Source organism: Nerophis lumbriciformis, linkage group LG18 (genome assembly GCF_033978685.3).
Source record: "Nerophis lumbriciformis linkage group LG18, RoL_Nlum_v2.1, whole genome shotgun sequence".
Taxonomy (NCBI): domain Eukaryota; kingdom Metazoa; phylum Chordata; class Actinopteri; order Syngnathiformes; family Syngnathidae; genus Nerophis; species Nerophis lumbriciformis.
The window spans coordinates 8286329-8304584 of record NC_084565.2 but is presented as its reverse complement, the minus strand read 5'-3'; the positions used below and the strand labels follow the sequence as shown (position 1 = coordinate 8304584).

Here is an 18256-nt window from a genome sequence, read left to right as displayed (position 1 = left end):
TAGTGGATCTAACATAATATTGTGAGAGTCCAGTCCGTAGTGGATCTAACATAATAGTGTGAGAGTCCAGTCCATAGTGGATCTAACATAAAAGTGAGAGTCCAGTCCATAGTGGATCTAACATAATATTGTGAGAGTCCAGTCCATAGTGGATCTAATATAATAGTGAGAGTCCAGTCCATAGTGGATCTAACATAATAGTGTGAGAGTCCAGTCCATAGTGGATCTAACATAATAGTGAGAGTCCAGTCCATAGTGGATCTAACATAATATTGTGAGAGTCCAGTCCATAGTGGATCTAACATAATAGTGAGAGTCCAGTCCATAGTGGATCTAACATAATAGTAAGAGTCCAGTCCGTAGTGGATCTAACATAATAATAGTGAGAATCCAGTCCATAGTGGATCTAACATAATAGTGAGAGTCCAGTCCATAGTGGATCTAACATAATAGTGAGAGTCTAGTTCATAGTGGATCTAACATAATAGTGAGAGTCCAGTCCATAGTGGATGTAACATAATAGTGAGAGTCCAGTCCATAGTGGATCTAGCATAATAGTGAGAGTCCAGTCCATAGTGGGGCCAGCAGGACACCATCCCAAGCGGAGACGGGTCAGCAGCGCAGAGATGTCCCCAACCGATGCACAGGCGAGCGGTCCACCCCGGGTCCCGACTCTGGACAGCCAGCACTTCACCTGTAAAATGATATCGGTCATAACTTCCCTCCACATTCCCTGATCTTCCCGAAATTGTTGATGGTGGTCCAAATATGCCTGATTAGCACTCCACACAAGTCAATAACATCAACAAAGTTCACCTTCAAGTTCAAGTTCATGCACAGTATAAAACGTTTGGTGGACAAAACGAGACAAAGAAGGAGTGGCACAAAACACCTCTTTCTGCGGCAGCGTCGGAGAAAGTTGTACAACGTAAACTAACTGTTGCGTCACAGTCCACACAACTATGGTGAGTTCGAGGACCCTCAAAATGAGTAGGACAAAACGGTCGATCTACGTTCCCATCCTCACCTATGGTCATGAGCTTTGGGTTATGACCGAAAGGACAAGATCACGGGTACAAAGCACCGACCGTGTCCCTCGGGAAGTCCTGTGGGGAGTGCTCAGAGAGTATGGGGTAACGGACTGTCTGATTTTGGCGGGCTGCTCCCTGTATGATCAGTGTCAGAGCTTGGTCCGCATTGCCGGCAGTAAGTCGAACACATTTCCAGTGAGGGTTGGACTCCGCCAAGGCTGCCCTTTGTCACCGATTCTGTTCATAACTTTTATGGACAGAATTTCTAGGAGCAGTCAAGGCGTTGAGGGGATCCGATTTGGTGGCTGCAGGATTAGGTCTCTGCTTTTTGCAGATGATGTGGTCCTGATGGCTTCATCTGGCCAGGATCTTCAGCTCTCGCTGGATCGGTTCGCAGCCGAGTGAAGCGACTGAGATGAAAATCAGAACCTCCAAGTCCGAGTCCATGGTTCTCGCCCGGAAAAGGGTGGAGTGCCATCTTTGGGTTGGGGAGGAGACCCTGACCCAAGTGGAGGAGTTCAAGTACCTCGGAGTCTTGTTCACGAGTGAGGGAAGAGTGGATCGTGAGATCGACAGGCGGATCGGTGCGACATCTTCAGTAATGCGGACGCTGTATCGATCCGTTGTGGTGAAGAAGGTGCTGAGCCGGAAGGCAAAGCTCTCAATTTACCGGTCGATCTACGTTCCCATCCTCACCTATGGTCATGAGCTTTGGGTCATGACCAAAAGGACAAGATCACGGGTACAAGCGGCCGAAATGAGTTTCCTCCGCCGGGTGACGGGGCTCTCCCTTAGAGATAGGGTTAGAAGCTCTGTCATTCGGGGGGAGCTCAAAGTAAAGCCGCTGCTCCTCCACATGGAGAGGAGCCAGATGAGGTGGTTCGGGCATCTGGTCAGGATGCCACCCGAATGCCTCCCTATGGAGGTGTTTAGGGCCCGTCCGACCGGTAGGAGTCCACGGGGAAGACCCAGGACACGTTGGAAAGACTATCTTTCCCGGCTGGCCTGGGAACGCCCCGGGATCCTCCAAGCGGAGCTGGACGAAGTGGCTGGGGAGAGGGAAGTCCGGGCTTCCCTGCTTAGGCTGCTGCCCCCGCGACCCGACCTCGGATAAGCGGAAGAAGATGGATGGATGGATGGATGGAAAACGTTGCTAGCCAAATAGTGACAAACCCCCGACAAAGATCAGACTGTAAAGACGAGACATGGCGTCTTGACGACCCGTCCTGAGGACTCGTGCAGTCTACACGTACGGTGCGAGGCGGAGGAAAGCCTGCAGCCTGTAACTATGTGCTCCCAAAGAGCCTCCTAATGGACTTAGGGCTGCTATATTCGCCCGGCAACGCAGCGAGCCGTAAGCTTTGACTTATTTTAAAGACAGCGCTGACCGTTCACACACAGAGCACTGATCCTGTTTAGCGCTAAGGACATAAGGAGGAGCTATTTTTAGCTCGCACTGTGGAGACTCTCGGAAAGACCCGCAAGCTTTCTTGGACGTGTTGTCGCCACGGCACGTACACGCCGACACCCTTTGTTCAGAGCGTGCCACGTGACAGTGGCAGCAGTCCTGGCTAGATTGGGGCCCTAATAAATCATTTAGTAATGTATGTTTTGAGTGAACGGTCCCTGGCGTTGCTTGGATGGCAACATATGTTGCTCCAAAACCTGTATGTACCTTTCGCATACTTGCCAACCCTCCCGGATTTTCCGGGAGACTCCCGAAATTCAGCGCCTCTCCCGAAAATCTCCCGAAATTCAGGCGGACCTGGAGGCCACGCCCCCTCCAGCTCCATGCGGACCTGGAGGGTCCGCATGGAGCAATGTTGTTGTAATATATTGAGTTGGAGGCAATAAACCGGCGAGGTGATGAAGTACGTCTCTTTACTGGAGACTTCAGAACAGACTCACACACTTGACGTCAGGTGCGCAACACCACGTAAATCGTTGGCCAACCAAAAAGTAACCCCAGTACGCTATAGCCAACATTCACCAGGAGATGGCAACAGACAAACATAGATCACTCTATTAAATTCCTCCCCTTTTACATACTTGCCAACCCTCCCGAATTTTCCGGGAGACTCCCGAAATTCATTACCTCTCCCGAAAACCTCCCGGGACAAATATTCTCCCGAAAATCTCCCGATTTTCAGCCGGAGCTGGAGGCCACGCCCCCTCCAGCTCCATGCGGACCTGAGTGAGGACAGCCTTTTTTCACAACGGGAGGACAACAGGGTGACAAGAAATAAATCATCCAGACTAGAGATGAATTGTATTATTATGTTTATCTTACCTAAAAATAAATATATTTATTAATTAAAAAAACAAAAAATTAAATACATTTTTACTATATTTTGCTAAAAACATCAAAAATTAATTGTATTTTTATTTGTATTTTTTCTGACTCCTTATTACATCCAGCCATAGAATTATACATTAAAATAAACATATTTGAAATAATTAATTTTAAATGATCATAATAATTCATTTAAAATGACCATATTTAATTATTTAAATAATTGCTTGTTTATCAACAACTTTAGCATTTTATTCATTACATTTTGAAGCTCTCAGAAGCCAAGTTATGTTATATTCCTTAAGATATTTTCAGGATGTATATATATATATATATATATATATATATATATATATATATATATATATATATATATATATATATGTATATATATGTGTATACATATATATATATATATATATATATATATATATATATGAAATACTTGACTTGGTGAATTCTAGTTGTCAATATACTCCTCCCCTCTTAACCACGCCCCCAACCACGCCCTGCCCCACGCCCCCCAGCCCCCACCTCCCGAAATCGGAGGTCTCAAGGTTGGCAAGTATGACCCTTCGGCATTAATGGCGCCTTCACAGATGTGTAAGTTACCCATGTCTTGGGCACTAATACACCCCCATACCATCACAGATGCTGGCTTTTCCACTTTGCGCCTAGAACAATCCAGATGGTTCTATTCCTCTTTAGTCCAGAGGACACAAAATCCACAGTTTCCAAAAACAATTTGAAATGTGGACTTGTCAGACCACAGAACACTTTTCCACTTTTCATCAGTCCATCTTAAATGAGCTCAGGCCCAGCGAAGCCGACGGCGATTCTGGGTGTTGTTGATAAATGGCTTTCGCTTTGCATAGTAGAGTTCTATCTTGCACTTACAGATGTAGCGACGAACTGTACTTACTGACAGTGGTTTTCTGAAGTGTTCCTGAGCCCATGTGGTGATATCCTTTACACACTGATGTCGCTTGGGCTCGAAGGTCTGCTTACTTGCAGTGATTTCTCCAGATTCTCGGAACCTTTTGATGATATTACAGACCGTAGATGGTGAAATCCCTAAATTCCTTGCAATAGCTGGTTGAGAGAGGTTTTTCTTAAACTGTTCAACAATTTGCTCACGCATTTGTTGACAAAGTGGTGACCCTCGCCCCATCCTTGTTTGTGAATGACTGAGCATTTCATGGAATCTACTTTTATACCCAATCATGGCACCCACCTGTTCCCAAGTAGCCCGTTCCAAATAAGTGTTTGACGAGCATTCCTCAACTTTCTCTGTCTTTTTTGCCACTTGTGCCAGCTAGTGGTTGGACTGTCCGCCCAGAGATCGGTAGGTCGTGAGTTCAAACCCCGGCCGAGTCATACCAAAGACTATAAAAATGGGACCCATTACCTCCCTGCTTGGCACTCAGCATCAAGGGTTGGAATTGGGGGTTAAATCACCAAAAATGATTCCCGGGCGCAGACACCGCTGCTGCCCACTGCTCCCCTCACCTCCCAGGGGGTGAACAAGGGGATGGGTCAAATGCAGAGGACACATTTCACCACACCTAGTTTGTGTGTGATAATCATTGGTACTTTAACTTAACTTAACTTTTTTGAAACTTGTTGCAGGCATCAAATTCCAAATGAGCTAATATTTGCAAACAATAACAAAAGTTTTCCAGTTCGAACATTAAATATCTTGTCTTTGCAGTCTATTCAATTGAATATAAGTTGAAAAGGATTTGCAAATCATTGTATTCTGTTTTTATTTACCATTTACACAACGTACCAACTTCACCGGTTTTGGGTTTTGTACATACTAGATTTAAAGTCAAGTAATGACAGTTCCGTCGGTGATGGCGAGGAGCAGTTTTGGCCGACAGGCTCAACCCACCACGAATAAGTGCCAATAAGTGCTGACCCATGTGGTACTTTATGGTGTCACCATCCTCATCTGTACCGATTCTAACCCGCATCCGAAACTGTGGAGCCAAGTTAGAAATGTCGAAAGTTTTTGGCGTCGCTAAAATCTAGGGGGGAAAGGGGCAAAGCATCTCGGGGGGGAATTTGCCTTTACATTCTTATCGGTGACTGAGCAGGAAGGGGCTAGGAAAAATGCTTAATGAAGCACCCTGTTACGGATTGATCGACATTTTACTCCTTCAGGCAAAACGTTTCCAACACATCTCCGAACTTTTAAAAATATGTTTAAACTTCCTGTAAAAGCTGGCATTTTTTTCACTTTTTGTATAAAAGGCACCAACACGGAAATGACTGACATAGATGTGTGTGTCCAAGTTAGAGGAAACGGCAGGCTGTCTTCTTCTAATTGATTTATTACGATCTTTGCAAGCCGGTTTACGTTTGCTGTGGTCTGGAACAAAATGGCAACGTTTGCTATGGTCTGGAAGAACGTGGTAACGTTTGCTGTGGTCTGGAACAACATGGCACCGTTTGCTGTGGTCTGGAACAAAATGGTTACGTATGCAGGGGTCTGGAACAAAATGGTAACTTTTGCTGTGGTCTGGAACAACATTGCAACGTTTGCTGTGGTCTGGGGAAAAAATGGTGACGTTTTCTGTGGTCTGGAACAACATGGCACCGTTTGCTATGGTCTGGAAGAACATGGTAATATTTGGTATGGTCTGGAACAAAATGGTTACGTTTGCTGTGGTCTGGAACAACATGGCACCATTTGCTACGGTCTGGAAGAAAATGGTTACGTTTGCTGTGGTCTGGAACAAAATTATTACGTTTGCAGGGGTCTGGAACAAAATGGCAACGTTTGCTATGGTCTGGAAGAACATGGTAACGTTTGCTGTGGTCTGGAAATACATGGCACCGTTTGCTATGGTCTGGAACAAAATGGTTACGTTTGCAGGGGTCTGGAACAAAATGGTAACTTTTGCTGTGGTCTGGAAGAACATGGTAATGTTTGCTATGGTCTGGAACAACATGGTAACGTTTGCTGTGGTCTGGAACAACATGGCACCGTTTGCTATTGTCTGGAAGAAAATGGTTACGTTTGCTGTGGTCTTGAACAAAATGGTTACGTTTGCAGGGGTCTGGAACAAAATGGCAATGTTTGCTATGGTCTGGAACAACATGGCAACGTTTGCTGTAGTCTGCAACACCATAGCATCGTTTGCTATGGTCTGGAACAAAATGGTTACGTTTGCTGTGGTCTGGAACAAAATGGTTACGTTTGCTGTGGTCTGTAACAAAATGGTTATGTTTGCTGTGGTCTGCAACAAAATGGTTACGTTTGCAGGGGTCTGGAACAAAATGGTTAAGTTTGCTGTGGTCCGTAACAAAATAGTTACGTTTGCTATGGTCTGGAACAACATGGCACCGTTTGCTACGGTCTGGAACAAAAATGGTAACATTTGCTGTGGTCTGGAAAAACATGGCACCGTTTGCTATGGTCTGGAAGAAAATGGTTACGTTTGCTGTGGTCTGGAACAAAATGGTTACGTTTGCAGGGGTCTGGAACAAAATGGCAACGTTTGCCATGGTCTGGAACAACATGGCAACGTTTGCTATAGTCTGGAACAACATAGCACCGTTTGCTATGGTCTGGAACAAAATGGTTACGTTTGCTGTGGTCTGGAACAAAATGGTTACGTTTGCAGTGGTCTGGAACAACATGGCACCGTTTGCTATGGTCTGGAACAAAAATGGTTACGTTTGCTGTGGCCTGGAACAAAATGGTTACGTTTGCAGGGGTCTGGAACAAAATGGTAATGTTTGCTGTGGTCTGGAACAACATCGCAACGTTTGCTGTGGTCTGGAACAAAATGGTTACGTTTGCAGGGGTCTGGAACAAAATGGTTACGTTTGCTGTGGTCAGGAACAACATCGCAACGTTTGCTATGGTCTGGAACAAAAATGGTTACGTTTGCTGTGGTCTGGAACAAAATGGTTATGTTTACAGGGTTCTGGAACAAAATGGTAACGTTTGCTGTGGTCTGGAACAACATTGCAACATTTTCTGTGGTCTGGAACAAAATGGTGACGTTTGCTGTGGTCTGGAACAACTTGGCGCACAAACAACTATTAAAAATGCAGCCAATATTACAATCAGATAATGTGTAATGAGACATGCAAATATAAATTAAACACAGAGGACTTGAGGAAAGGAAATTAAATGAGCTCAAATACACCTACAAACGAGGCATAATGATGCAATATGTACATACAGCTAGCTGAAATAGCATGTTAGCATGATTAGCTTGACCAAATAAGCCTGATTAGCACTCCATACAAGTCAATACCATCACCAAAGATCACCTTTGTGCATTCACACACAGCATAAAACGTTTGGTGGACAAAACGAGACAAAGAAGGAATGGCACAAAACACGTCTTTCCGTGGCAGCGTTGGAGAAAGTTGTACATGTAAACAAACTGTTGCGTCACAGTCCACATGTTACAGTGGCCAGAATATTAAACCTACTTATTTTTAATGAATACTTGGGCCTACTACGCCACAGTATTTGAATGCTGTCATTATGGTGTTTTTTTTCGGAGGTGGTACTCGGTGGAAGAATGTTTGAGAACCACCGGTGAATGTAAATATTGGCTGATACACTTGACATGCTGAAGTCAATAAGTCTGTTTTTTAAATCGATGTCTTTATCCGCAGGGCCACACAACTACAGCATCAAGACCGACAACATGGCAAAAGTCAACAGTGAGATCTCCTTTTCGACCAGACACCGCCTGTCCAGTCCCACTTCTGACGAGGAGCTGGCCGTCATCGAAAATGGAGACAGCGGGTGAGTCGGGCGGTTGCACATGCTGTCCAGGGGCGTGTCTCGTCATTAAGGGGCCCTGGGCGAACCCGGTCCTGGGGGCCCTCCACATAACAAAAACAGCATTTTGATGTTGGAAACTACAATGCGAGCTGCTTATTAAAACTCACAGATTTTACTGTAATTGATAAAGTGTTCTCAATTTTTCGGAGGCAAATTTTTTTTTTGTTCGACCATGCTCTTATTGTGAATTAGTGTTTGACTGGTGGGAAAAAGAGCTTTTGATGCGAGAGACGAGACAACAAATAAGTTTTTTTTTTGTCTGTACACGTAAAATCTCGATTGATTCACGTAAAATCGAGGTTGCGCGCCGGCCCCTGTTAATCACTCCAGCAGCACTGAGAGCAGACTCAGCCAAACTGCCTTTTGGTAATGTTGCAATTTTCAAACTGAACCCAAAAAACGTGAATTAGGTGAGGCTCCTCTTTTCTAAAAAAAAAAACAACAAAAAAACGCTAGCTTGATGCTTTTGACTTTGCTATTGACATGCTACTGATTAGCATTAGCTTAGTTGTGGGTTTTTTGAAACCCACAACTAAGATAGATGCACATTACAATTAAACATCTGGTGTGTAATAAGTATAATAAGTATTAAGTATAATACAGTATTAACACTTTTTAGGGCGCAAAAAAACAAACATAAAATACTGCCTTCTAAAGTTTCGGACTTGCAAATGTAAATGAGACTCAGAAAAGTAAAAAATATATATATACGCACACACTATATATATATGTATATATATATATAGTGTGTGTGTGTGTGTGTGTGTGTGTGTGTGTGTGTGTGTGTATTAAAGTTAAGTTAAAGTACCAATGATAGTCACACACACACTAGGTGTGGAGAAATGTGTCCTCTGCATTTGACCCATCCCCTTGTTCACTCCCTGGGAGGTGAGGGGAGCAGTGAGCAGCAGCGGTGGCTGCGCCCGGGAATCATTTTGGTGAGTTAACCCCCAATTCCAACCCTTGATGCTGAGTGCCAAGCATGGGAGGTAATGGGTCCCATTTTTATAGTCTTTGGTATGACTCGGCCGGGGTTTTAACTCACGACCTACTGATCTCAGGGCGGAGACTCTAACCACAAGGCCACTGAGCAGGTGTATATAAATATATATATATATATATATGTGTGTTTGTGTATATGTATGTGTCCTCCTGAAAACCGGTTTAACAATTCATTCTACAAAACAGATTCAAGACCAGCACTGTTAAAAAGTGACAAGCTATCAAAGGTTGGCGCAATCTCTAAAGTGGTCGCCCGTCTCTCATGATTCTGTCCACCGAGGTTGGGTATCGAAACTGAAAGTTAAATGCTAAAATGTAGCTGCCGAGCATCGTGAACTACGTTTCTCTGATTTGTACTCAGCTAACATGTCACTAGCACATTTTGCTAGTTACTACTCTCTGTCCGATGTCTTCCAGGTCTCACCGTCTTTGTGACGAGAACTTCGAGAGGGCGCTGTCCTCCAAGTCCAAAAGAAATGCTTTCACAGGTCAGGGGGCGATGGCCAGGTAACAGTCCTACTAACTAGTAGCAAGTTAGTGAACATCCCAGTAGTCCTTACCCCTTGGATCCTTGCCAGCCTAGATGGATGTCACCTCCTCTTCTTCTGTCTGGACTCTCTCTGACCTTCTAGGCTCTCTTACTTCTTCTACATGCTGCGCACCAGGGTCTTTAGCAGAATGAACCCTGAGGTAACAGAGAGGCACGACTCTTTCCTGGAGCGCTTCCGAGGCCCGGAGCTCAAAGATATGTCCAGCCGGGACAGCAACGGCCACTCCCTGGGGCCCAACGAAGCCCTAAACATGAAGAAGTGAGTAGCGGTCGTCCATTTGTTCAACAAGCGACAACTTTAACGAAGCTTAACAAAGCAACGTTTCTTTCCGAAGTCTTGCTAGTAAGTGGCCGTTAGCTACTTACAACATGAACAACTGCAACAACACAGACGAGTAAGTTTTATTAGATAATAGAGGTAGAACTCCTAGAACACAGTCACAATGATAGCTCCTTATAGTTTAGCTTGTCGCTTATTCCCATTTTTGGTCTCGTTTTTTCACCTGAGTCAAAGTCTTCTTGGTGCAAGTCGTGTTTGATACATCCAGTTTAAAAAAAATAAAACCAACCTATGGTCTGAGTTTGGCTAATTTGAGAAGACATTGAGAGGTACAGACTATCTATTAAGAGGTTTCCTGCCATCTGCTGGACACCTATCCTCCAAAGCGAGCTCCAAACCTGGAGGCAATTCTCTAAGAACCCTTCCTACCTGGTTTATTCAGTTACACCCTTTTCCAGTACACTTCCAAGAAGTTAAAACCAAACAATCCATGGTTTTAGTTTTGCTCATTTGAGAAGACATTTAGAGGTACAGTATGTCTTGGAAGGTTTGCTGCCATCTGCTGGATACGTATGATCTGCACCTATCCTCCAAAGCTAGCTCCAAACCTAGAGACAATCCTCTAAGAATCCTTCCGACCTGGTTCATTCAGTCACACCTATTTATACTACAATTTCAAGAAGGTAAAAGCAACCTATCCATGGTTTTAGTTTTGCTCATTTGAGGAGACATTTAGAGGTTCATTATGTCTTGGAAGGTTTTCTGACATCTGCTGGACATGTATTATGTGCTACAATCCTCCAAAGCTAGCTCCAAACCTGGTGCCGATCCTTTAGGAATCCTTCCTGTCTGTGCTATAAACCAGAAGTAGATTTTGTACAGACTATCTATTAAGAGGTTTGCTGCCATCTGCTGGACACTTATGATCTGCACCTACAAAGCAAGCTCCAAACCTGGAGACAATTCTCTAAGAACCCTTACAGCCTGGTTTATTCAGTTATACCCATTTATGCTACAACTTCCAGAAGTTAAAACCAAACAATCCTTAGTTTTAGTTCTGCTAATTTGAGAAGACATTTAGAGGTACAGTAGTTATTGGAAGGTTTGCTGTCATCTGCTGGACATGTATGATGTGCTACAATCCTCCAAAGCTAGCTCCGAACCTGTAGACGATCTTCTAAGAATCCTTCCGACCTGGTCTATTCAGTTACACCTATGTATACTACAATTTCCAGAAGGTAAAAGCAACCAATCCATGGTTTTAGTTCTGCAAATTTGAGAAGACATTTAGAGGTGCGGTATGTCTTGGAAGGTTTGCTGCAATCTGCTGGACACGTAGGATCTGCACCTATCCTCCAAAGCTAACTCCAAACCTAGAGACGAACCTCTAAGAATCCTTCCGACCTGGTTCATTCAGTCACACCCATTTATACTACAATTTCAAGAAGGTAAAAGCAACCTATCCATGGTTTTAGTTTTGCTCATTTGAGAAGACATTTAGAGGTACTTATGTCTTGGAAGGTTTTCTGCCATCTGCTGGACACGTATAATGTGCTACAATCCTCCAAAGATTGCTCCAAACCTAGTGCCGATCCTTTAGGAATCCTTCCTGTCTTTGCTATAAACCAGAAGTAGATTTTGTACAGACTATCTATTAAGAGGTTTGCTGCCATCTGCTGGACACTTATGATCTGCACCTATCCTCCAAAGCAAGCACCAAACCTGGAGAACATTCTCTAAGAACCCTTCCAACCTGGTTTATTCAATTGTACCCATTTATGCTACAACTTCCATAAGTTAAAACCAAACAATCCATGGTTTTAGTTCTGCTAATTTGAGAAGACATTTAGAGGTACAGTGGGTATTGGAAGGTGTGCTGTCATCTGCTGGACACGTATGATGTGCTACAATCCTCCAAAGCTCGCTCCGAACCTGTAGACGATCTTCTAAGAACCCTTCTGACCTGGTCTATTCAGTTACACCTATTTATACTACAATTTCTGGAAGGTAAAAGCAACCAATCCATGGTTTTAGTTCTGCAAATTTGGGAAGACATTTAGAGGTACGGTATGTATTGGAAGGTTTGCTGCCATCTGCTGGACACGAATGATCTGCACCAATCCTCCCGAGCTAGCTCCAAACCCGGTGCCGATCCTTTAGGAATCCTTCCTGTCTTTGTTATAAACCAGATGTAGATTTTGTACAAAAGAGTTGTGGTTTGTGCCATATGGTTCTTTGCAGCAATAGCATAGCTCGTAGCCACGCCGAATGATGTGCTTCCCTATTCACAACAGTTCTTTGTGCAAGTTTGTTTCCTTACAAAATTTTAAGACGCTCTAGCGTCACCTAACGGGTTCAGTCAGGCTATTTCCGGAATAACCTTTAGAGGTAAATATCAGAAGAGCTATTTGCTGCCATCTGCTGGACATGATCTGCACCAATCCCACCAAAGCGGATCCCGGCCTGCAGAAGCCTTGGTGTATCCCTGTGGTAGACCCTCATTCATAGACTTCACCCGTACCCCTTCTTGCCCGATAAAAGAGTGAAACGCAAACAAATATATGACACTTCTTAGCAAAAAGGAGGACAAAAAAGAGGTCAAAAAAGAGGAGACGAATGATGAGAAGAAGGACGAGAAGAAGGATGGCGACAAAAAGGGAGAGGAGAAGAAAGATGAGAAGAAAGAGGAGAAGAAGGATGATAAAAAGGACGATAAAAAAGATGATAAAAAGAAGGAGGAGCCTCCGTAAGTATAGAAGACTTGTCATGACGCTTGTAGGTCACCTCGCGGCAGGATGAATGAATGTTGCCTTTTTTCCAGGAAGGAGATCTGGATCATGGACCCAGCAGCCGACACATACTACAGGTGGCTCACGGTCATCGCCGGACCCGTCTTTTACAACCTCATGATGATTGTTACCAGGTATTTGTTTTTCCTTCACCTTCAGTTGTTGCGAACACAAAGATCTGCAAAAGCCTCTTTTGTCCTCTAGAGCCTGTTTCAACGAACTCCAGGAACGCTTCACCAAACTCTGGATCTTCCTGGACTACACCGCAGACTTCATCTACTACACAGACACGTTTGTCAGGTCCAGAACAGGTCAGATTCTTCAGCATACACGTGAAAGTGTCCGCTTTCAGTTTCAGACCTTTGACCGGGTGTTTGCTCCCCAGGTTACCTGGAGCAAGGCCTGCTGGTGAAGGACGGCAAGAAGCTAAGGAACAAATACAGGACGACCTCTCAATTCAAGTACGACATGATTTCCATGATCCCCACCGATTTACTTTTCTTGAAATTTGGCTACAACAACCCCGAGTTCCGGTTCAACCGCCTTTGCAAGATCTCCAGGCTTTTTGAGTTCTTCGAGAGGACAGAAACCAGGACCAGCTTCCCCAACATGTTCCGTATCAGCAATCTTGTACTCTACATTCTCGTCATCATCCATTGGAACGCTTGCATGTTCTTTGCCATCTCCAAAACCATCGGTTTTGGGTCGGACACTTGGGTGTATCCCAACATTAGCCATCCTGAGTACGGTCGCCTGGCCAGGAAGTATATCTACTCGTTGTACTGGTCAACGCTGACCCTCACCACCATCGGGGAAACGCCTGCACCAGTGAGAGACGTGGAGTACCTCTTTGTCATCGCCGATTTCCTCACCGGTGTACTGATCTTTGCTAGTATCGTCGGTAATGTCGGCGCCATGATCTCCAACATGAACGCCTCCCGCGCCGAGTTCCAGGCCAAGATCGACTCCATCAAGCAGTACATGCAGTTCCGAAAGGTCACCAAAGACCTGGAGGCCAGGGTCATCAAGTGGTTTGACTACCTGTGGACGGAGAAGAAAACCTGCGACGAGAAGGAGGTCTTGAAGAACCTACCGGACAAGCTCAAGGCCGAGATCGCCATTAATGTCCATTTGGATACACTAAAGAAAGTGCGCATTTTCCAGGATTGTGAGGCGGGACTTCTTATCGAGCTGGTGCTCAAGCTGCAGCCTCAAGTCTTCAGTCCTGGTGATTACATTTGCAAGAAGGGAGACATCGGCAGGGAGATGTACATCATCAAGGAGGGGAAGCTGGCCGTGGTGGCCGATGATGGAGTCACTCAGTTTGTAGTGCTCAGTGATGGTGCCTACTTTGGGGAAATCAGTATTCTGGGCATCAAGGGCAGCAAGGCGGGGAACCGGAGAACTGCCAACATCAGAAGTGTTGGTTACTCCGACCTCTTTGCTCTCTCAAAGGACGACCTGGTGGAGGCGCTCACTGAGTACCCAGACGCCAAGAAGGCCCTGGAGGAGAAGGGAAAGGCCATCCTCATGAAAGACAACCTCATCGACGAGGCAGTGGCCAACGCTGGTGCCGACCCCAAAGACTTGGAGGAGAAGATTGACAAGTTGCAGGACAACCTGGGCGTCATGCAGACCAAGTTTGCCAAGCTGATGGTCGAGTTCACTTCCAGCCAGACTAGGATGAAGCAGAGGGTCACGGAGATGGAGGCCAAGGTGAAGGCCGTCAAACCTGAGCACCTGTCTGAAGTAGTGGCTGACAAGGACAAGAAAGTCCAGTAACACCGGAGAGACACGTGAAAGACGTTTATTTATACGATTTCAAATTGTGTACAAACTCCACAAGACCAACTTTGTCATGCAAAATGCTTAAAAATCACAAATATTAAGTAAGCTTTTCATTCATAGACTTAAAAGTAGCACAGTCCTTCTTTGCAGCCCCTTGAAAAAACCTGAATGATACCGTTTGATACCGTTTGATACCCAAAACTGCATGACACTACTCACTGTATTTGTCTACTCTGTCATTTTATAGATAAAATAAAACAGGACCACATATGTTGGAGTTGAAGTCAGCCAACGTGTTGAGGGAGTCCAGTTCGGAGGCATTAGGATCTCTGCTCATTGTAGAGGACGTTCACCTGATGGCCACCGGCGTTTTTGTTGGGTTGGTACACAGATGAGTGTGGAGCTTCTGGGATGAAACCCAGCACCTCGACATTTCAGAAATGGTGGATCGCAGCCTCCAGGTCGGGAGTGAGTTCAAGTATCTTGAGATCTTATTCACTGGTGAATCGGTGCAGCGTCTGCAGTACTGGATTCGCCGCATCAGACCATTGTGGTGAAGAGAGAACTGAGCCGGAAGGCAAAGCTCTTGATTCATCATAGCGATCTTCGTTCCTACCTTCAGATACAAGGTTACGAGCTCAGCATCTAGGAGGAGCTCCTGGTAGAACCACAGGCGTTTAGTCCGTATGTGCCTCTCTGTTGAGGTGTTCCTGGTATACGCAACCAGGAGGAGGTAGAACTAGAACACATTGGGGGGGATTGTGTCTCGCAGTTGGCCTGGGAACGCCTCGTTGTCCCCCGAGGTAGAACTGGAAGAGGTGGTCATTGACCTGGGAAGTCTGGACTTCCATACTGACACTGCTGCCCTTGTGACCCTGATCCGGATAAGCAGAAGAAGATGGAGGGATCTTCCTTCAAATTCTGGTGACGGTCCAGATAAAAGTGTACTTTCCACTGAAGTGTCCAAGTCCACTTGCATCGGGGCTAGGCAGGAAGGGGACTGGGGATGGGAACCTCTCGCGTTTTAAACCATACCAGTTTTCAGTTTTCTCTCTTTCTCTTGCTCTCTCTTATTTGCTCTCTCTCTTTCTTTTGCTTTTTTCTCTTGCTCTTTCGCTCTCTCTCCTCGATCTCTCACTTTGTCTTGTTCTCTCTCTTTTTCTTGTTCTCTCTCTTTCGTTCTCTCTCTTTCTTTCTCTCTCTCTCTTTCTCTGTCTTTCTCTTGCTCTCTCTCATTTGCTTTTTCTCTTTCTTTTTCTTTTTTCTCTTGCTCTCGCTCCTCCGATCTCTCTTTCTCTTGCTCTCTCTCGCTTTCTCTTGCTCTCTCTCATTTGTTTTCTTTCCCTCTTTCTTTTTCTTTCTGTTGCTTGCTCTCTCTCTCCGTTTGCCTTCCCACTTTTTTCTTTTTTCTCTTGCTCTTTCGCTGTCTCTCCTCCAATCTCTGACTTTCTATTGCTCTCTCTCTTTTTTTTGCTCTCTCTTTCTCTGTCTATCTCTTGCTCTCTTTCATTTGCTTTCTCACCCTCTTTCTTTTTATTTATTTCACTTGCTTTCTCTCGCTCTCTCGTTTGCTTTCTCTCTCTTTCTTTTTTTCTCTTGCTCTTTCGCTCTCTCTCCTCGATCTCTCACTTTGTCTGGCTCCCTCTCTTTTTCTTTTCTCTTTCTTTCTCTCTCTGTCTTTCTCTTGCTCTCTCTCTTTTTTCTCTCTCTCTCTTTCTCTGTCTTTCTCTTGCTCTCTCTCATTTGCTTTCTCTCTTTCGTTTTCTTTTTTCTCTTGCTCTCGCCCTATCTCCTCCGATCTCTCTCTTTCTCTTGCTCTCTCGTTTGCTTTCTGTCTCTCTTTTGCTTTTTCACTTGCTCTTTGGCTCTCTTCTCCAATCTCTCACTTTCTGTTGGTCTCTCTCCCTTTCTCTTTTTTTTCTTTCTCTTGCTCCCTCTCTTTCTGTTTCTCTCCCGCTCCCTTGCTTGCTTTTTCTCTTTCTCGTTCTTTTTCTCTTCTCTCTTGCTTCCTCTCCTTCTCTTGCTCTCTCGCTCCCACTCTCTTGCTTGTTTTTTTCCTTTCTCTTTCATTTTCTCTTTTGATTCTTTCTCTTTCTCTATTTTTGTTTAACAAATATCTCCCTGCACTGGAAGTTATTAATGGTAGTTCCTTCATATATTTATATTTACATTGTTATTTTGCAGAAGGAAGTTATTCAATTAAGTGATTAATTAATTCTACACCAATACATTGTTTTGTACAGTTGCATTTTGTCATAAAACTTGTATTTCAATATTTTTTCCTGCGTTATCACAGTCATGATCAACTAACTCAAGGCAAATTGAAGTATCGAATCAGCATCGGCGATACTATAGCACTGTATTTCCCTGTTTCATTACCTAAAAAAAAAAGCCACCATGCTAGCAGTACTATTCAAACATGCTAACAATAGCAAGCTTACAGTTAGCATTAGTGAAATAACAAAATGTACGACACTGAGGTGTACACCTGGCAAATTAACTAAAATAGCTAGCATGCTAACGTACTATCCTAACATGCTAACATTAGCAAGCTTACAGTTAACATTAGTAAAATAACGTTTACGGCACTAAGGTGTATACCTGCTAAATTAGCTATTTAAAAAAGCTAGCATGCTAGCAGTACTATTCCAACATGCTTACAACAACAAGCTTACAGTTAGCATTAGTAAAATACCACAATTTTCAACACTGTTGTATACCTGCTAAATTAGCTATAAAAACAAAGCTAGCATGCTAACAGTACTATTTTAACATGCTAACAATAGCAAGCTTACAGTTAGCATTAGTGAAATACCAAAATTGACGACACTAAGGTGTATACCTGCTAAATTAGCTATAAAAACTAAGCTAGCATGCTAACAGTATGATTCTAACATGCTAACAATAGCAAGCTTACAGGTAGCATTAGTGAAATAAAAAAATGTACAACACTAAGGTGTATACCTGCTAAATTAGCTATAAAAACAAAGCTAGAATGCTAACAGTACTATTCTAACATGCTAACAATAACAAGGTTACAGTTAGCATTAGTGAAATAAAATGTAAAACACGAAGGTGTATACCTGCTAAATTAGCTATAAAAAACAAAGCTAGCATGCTAACATTACTAATCTAACATGCTAACAATAACAAGGTTACAGTTAGCGTTAGTGAAATAACAAAATGTACGACACTGAGGTGTATACCTGGCAAATTAACTCAAATAGCTTGCATGCTATCTTCGGCAAAATGTTTTAGTCGGAAATGGAGTGGTAGGAAAATGGTACTACAGTAGTATTCATCACGAATACACAAATACTTTTACAGAAGCAGTTTTCTTCTGATATTACTAGACAGAAAATACACATAAAGTATACCGGGGACACATCTTTTGACTTTTTATTGCTTTGGCATCACAGTTTTCTCTGTGGTTGCACATTTCTAATTGACCTGAGACGTGTTGGCGAACAAAACACTGCGATATATTTTTGACCGCGTTGACTAAGACCTCGACTAATAAACGAGGACGATGGGCGTCGTCCGCATGCAAAAAAAAGCACAAGGAACAAATTGTTCGTAATAACAAAGGTGACACAGTGAGTAACTACCCAGCATGCATTGCGTCACTTCTAAAACATCCGAACACAAAAAACCAGCACCGATAAAGTGAGGTGAAATTCTGCCACACCTCAAGATAGCAGCTGTCT

At 43.9% G+C, this 18256-nt stretch overlaps 2 protein-coding genes across 9 annotated transcripts in view; one reads left to right on the top strand and one right to left on the bottom strand.

Annotated features, from left to right (window-relative positions):
* cnga3a (cyclic nucleotide gated channel subunit alpha 3a) overlaps positions 1-15442 on the top strand; it is a 44864-nt gene extending 29422 nt beyond the window's left edge. The window contains exons 2-9 of one of the 3 annotated variants that reach the window (XM_061977585.1): positions 7969-8101; positions 9560-9649; positions 9808-9951; positions 10028-10087; positions 12548-12718; positions 12794-12895; positions 12966-13072; positions 13147-15442. In XM_061977585.1, the coding sequence (XP_061833569.1) occupies positions 8001-8101; positions 9560-9649; positions 9808-9951; positions 10028-10087; positions 12548-12718; positions 12794-12895; positions 12966-13072; positions 13147-14543 (2172 nt within the window). In that variant the 5' untranslated portion in view covers positions 7969-8000 and the 3' untranslated portion in view covers positions 14544-15442. Of the gene's footprint in view, positions 1-7968; positions 8102-9559; positions 9650-9774; positions 9952-10027; positions 10088-12547; positions 12719-12793; positions 12896-12965; positions 13073-13146 lie in introns of all 3 variants that reach the window. The other 2 variants (XM_061977584.1, XM_061977586.1) reach the window with 2 other exon arrangements.
* Positions 1-18256, bottom strand: part of LOC133617559 (deoxyribonuclease-1-like) — a 241866-nt gene that overhangs the window by 179903 nt on the left and 43707 nt on the right. The gene's annotated exons all lie outside the window — the stretch shown is intronic.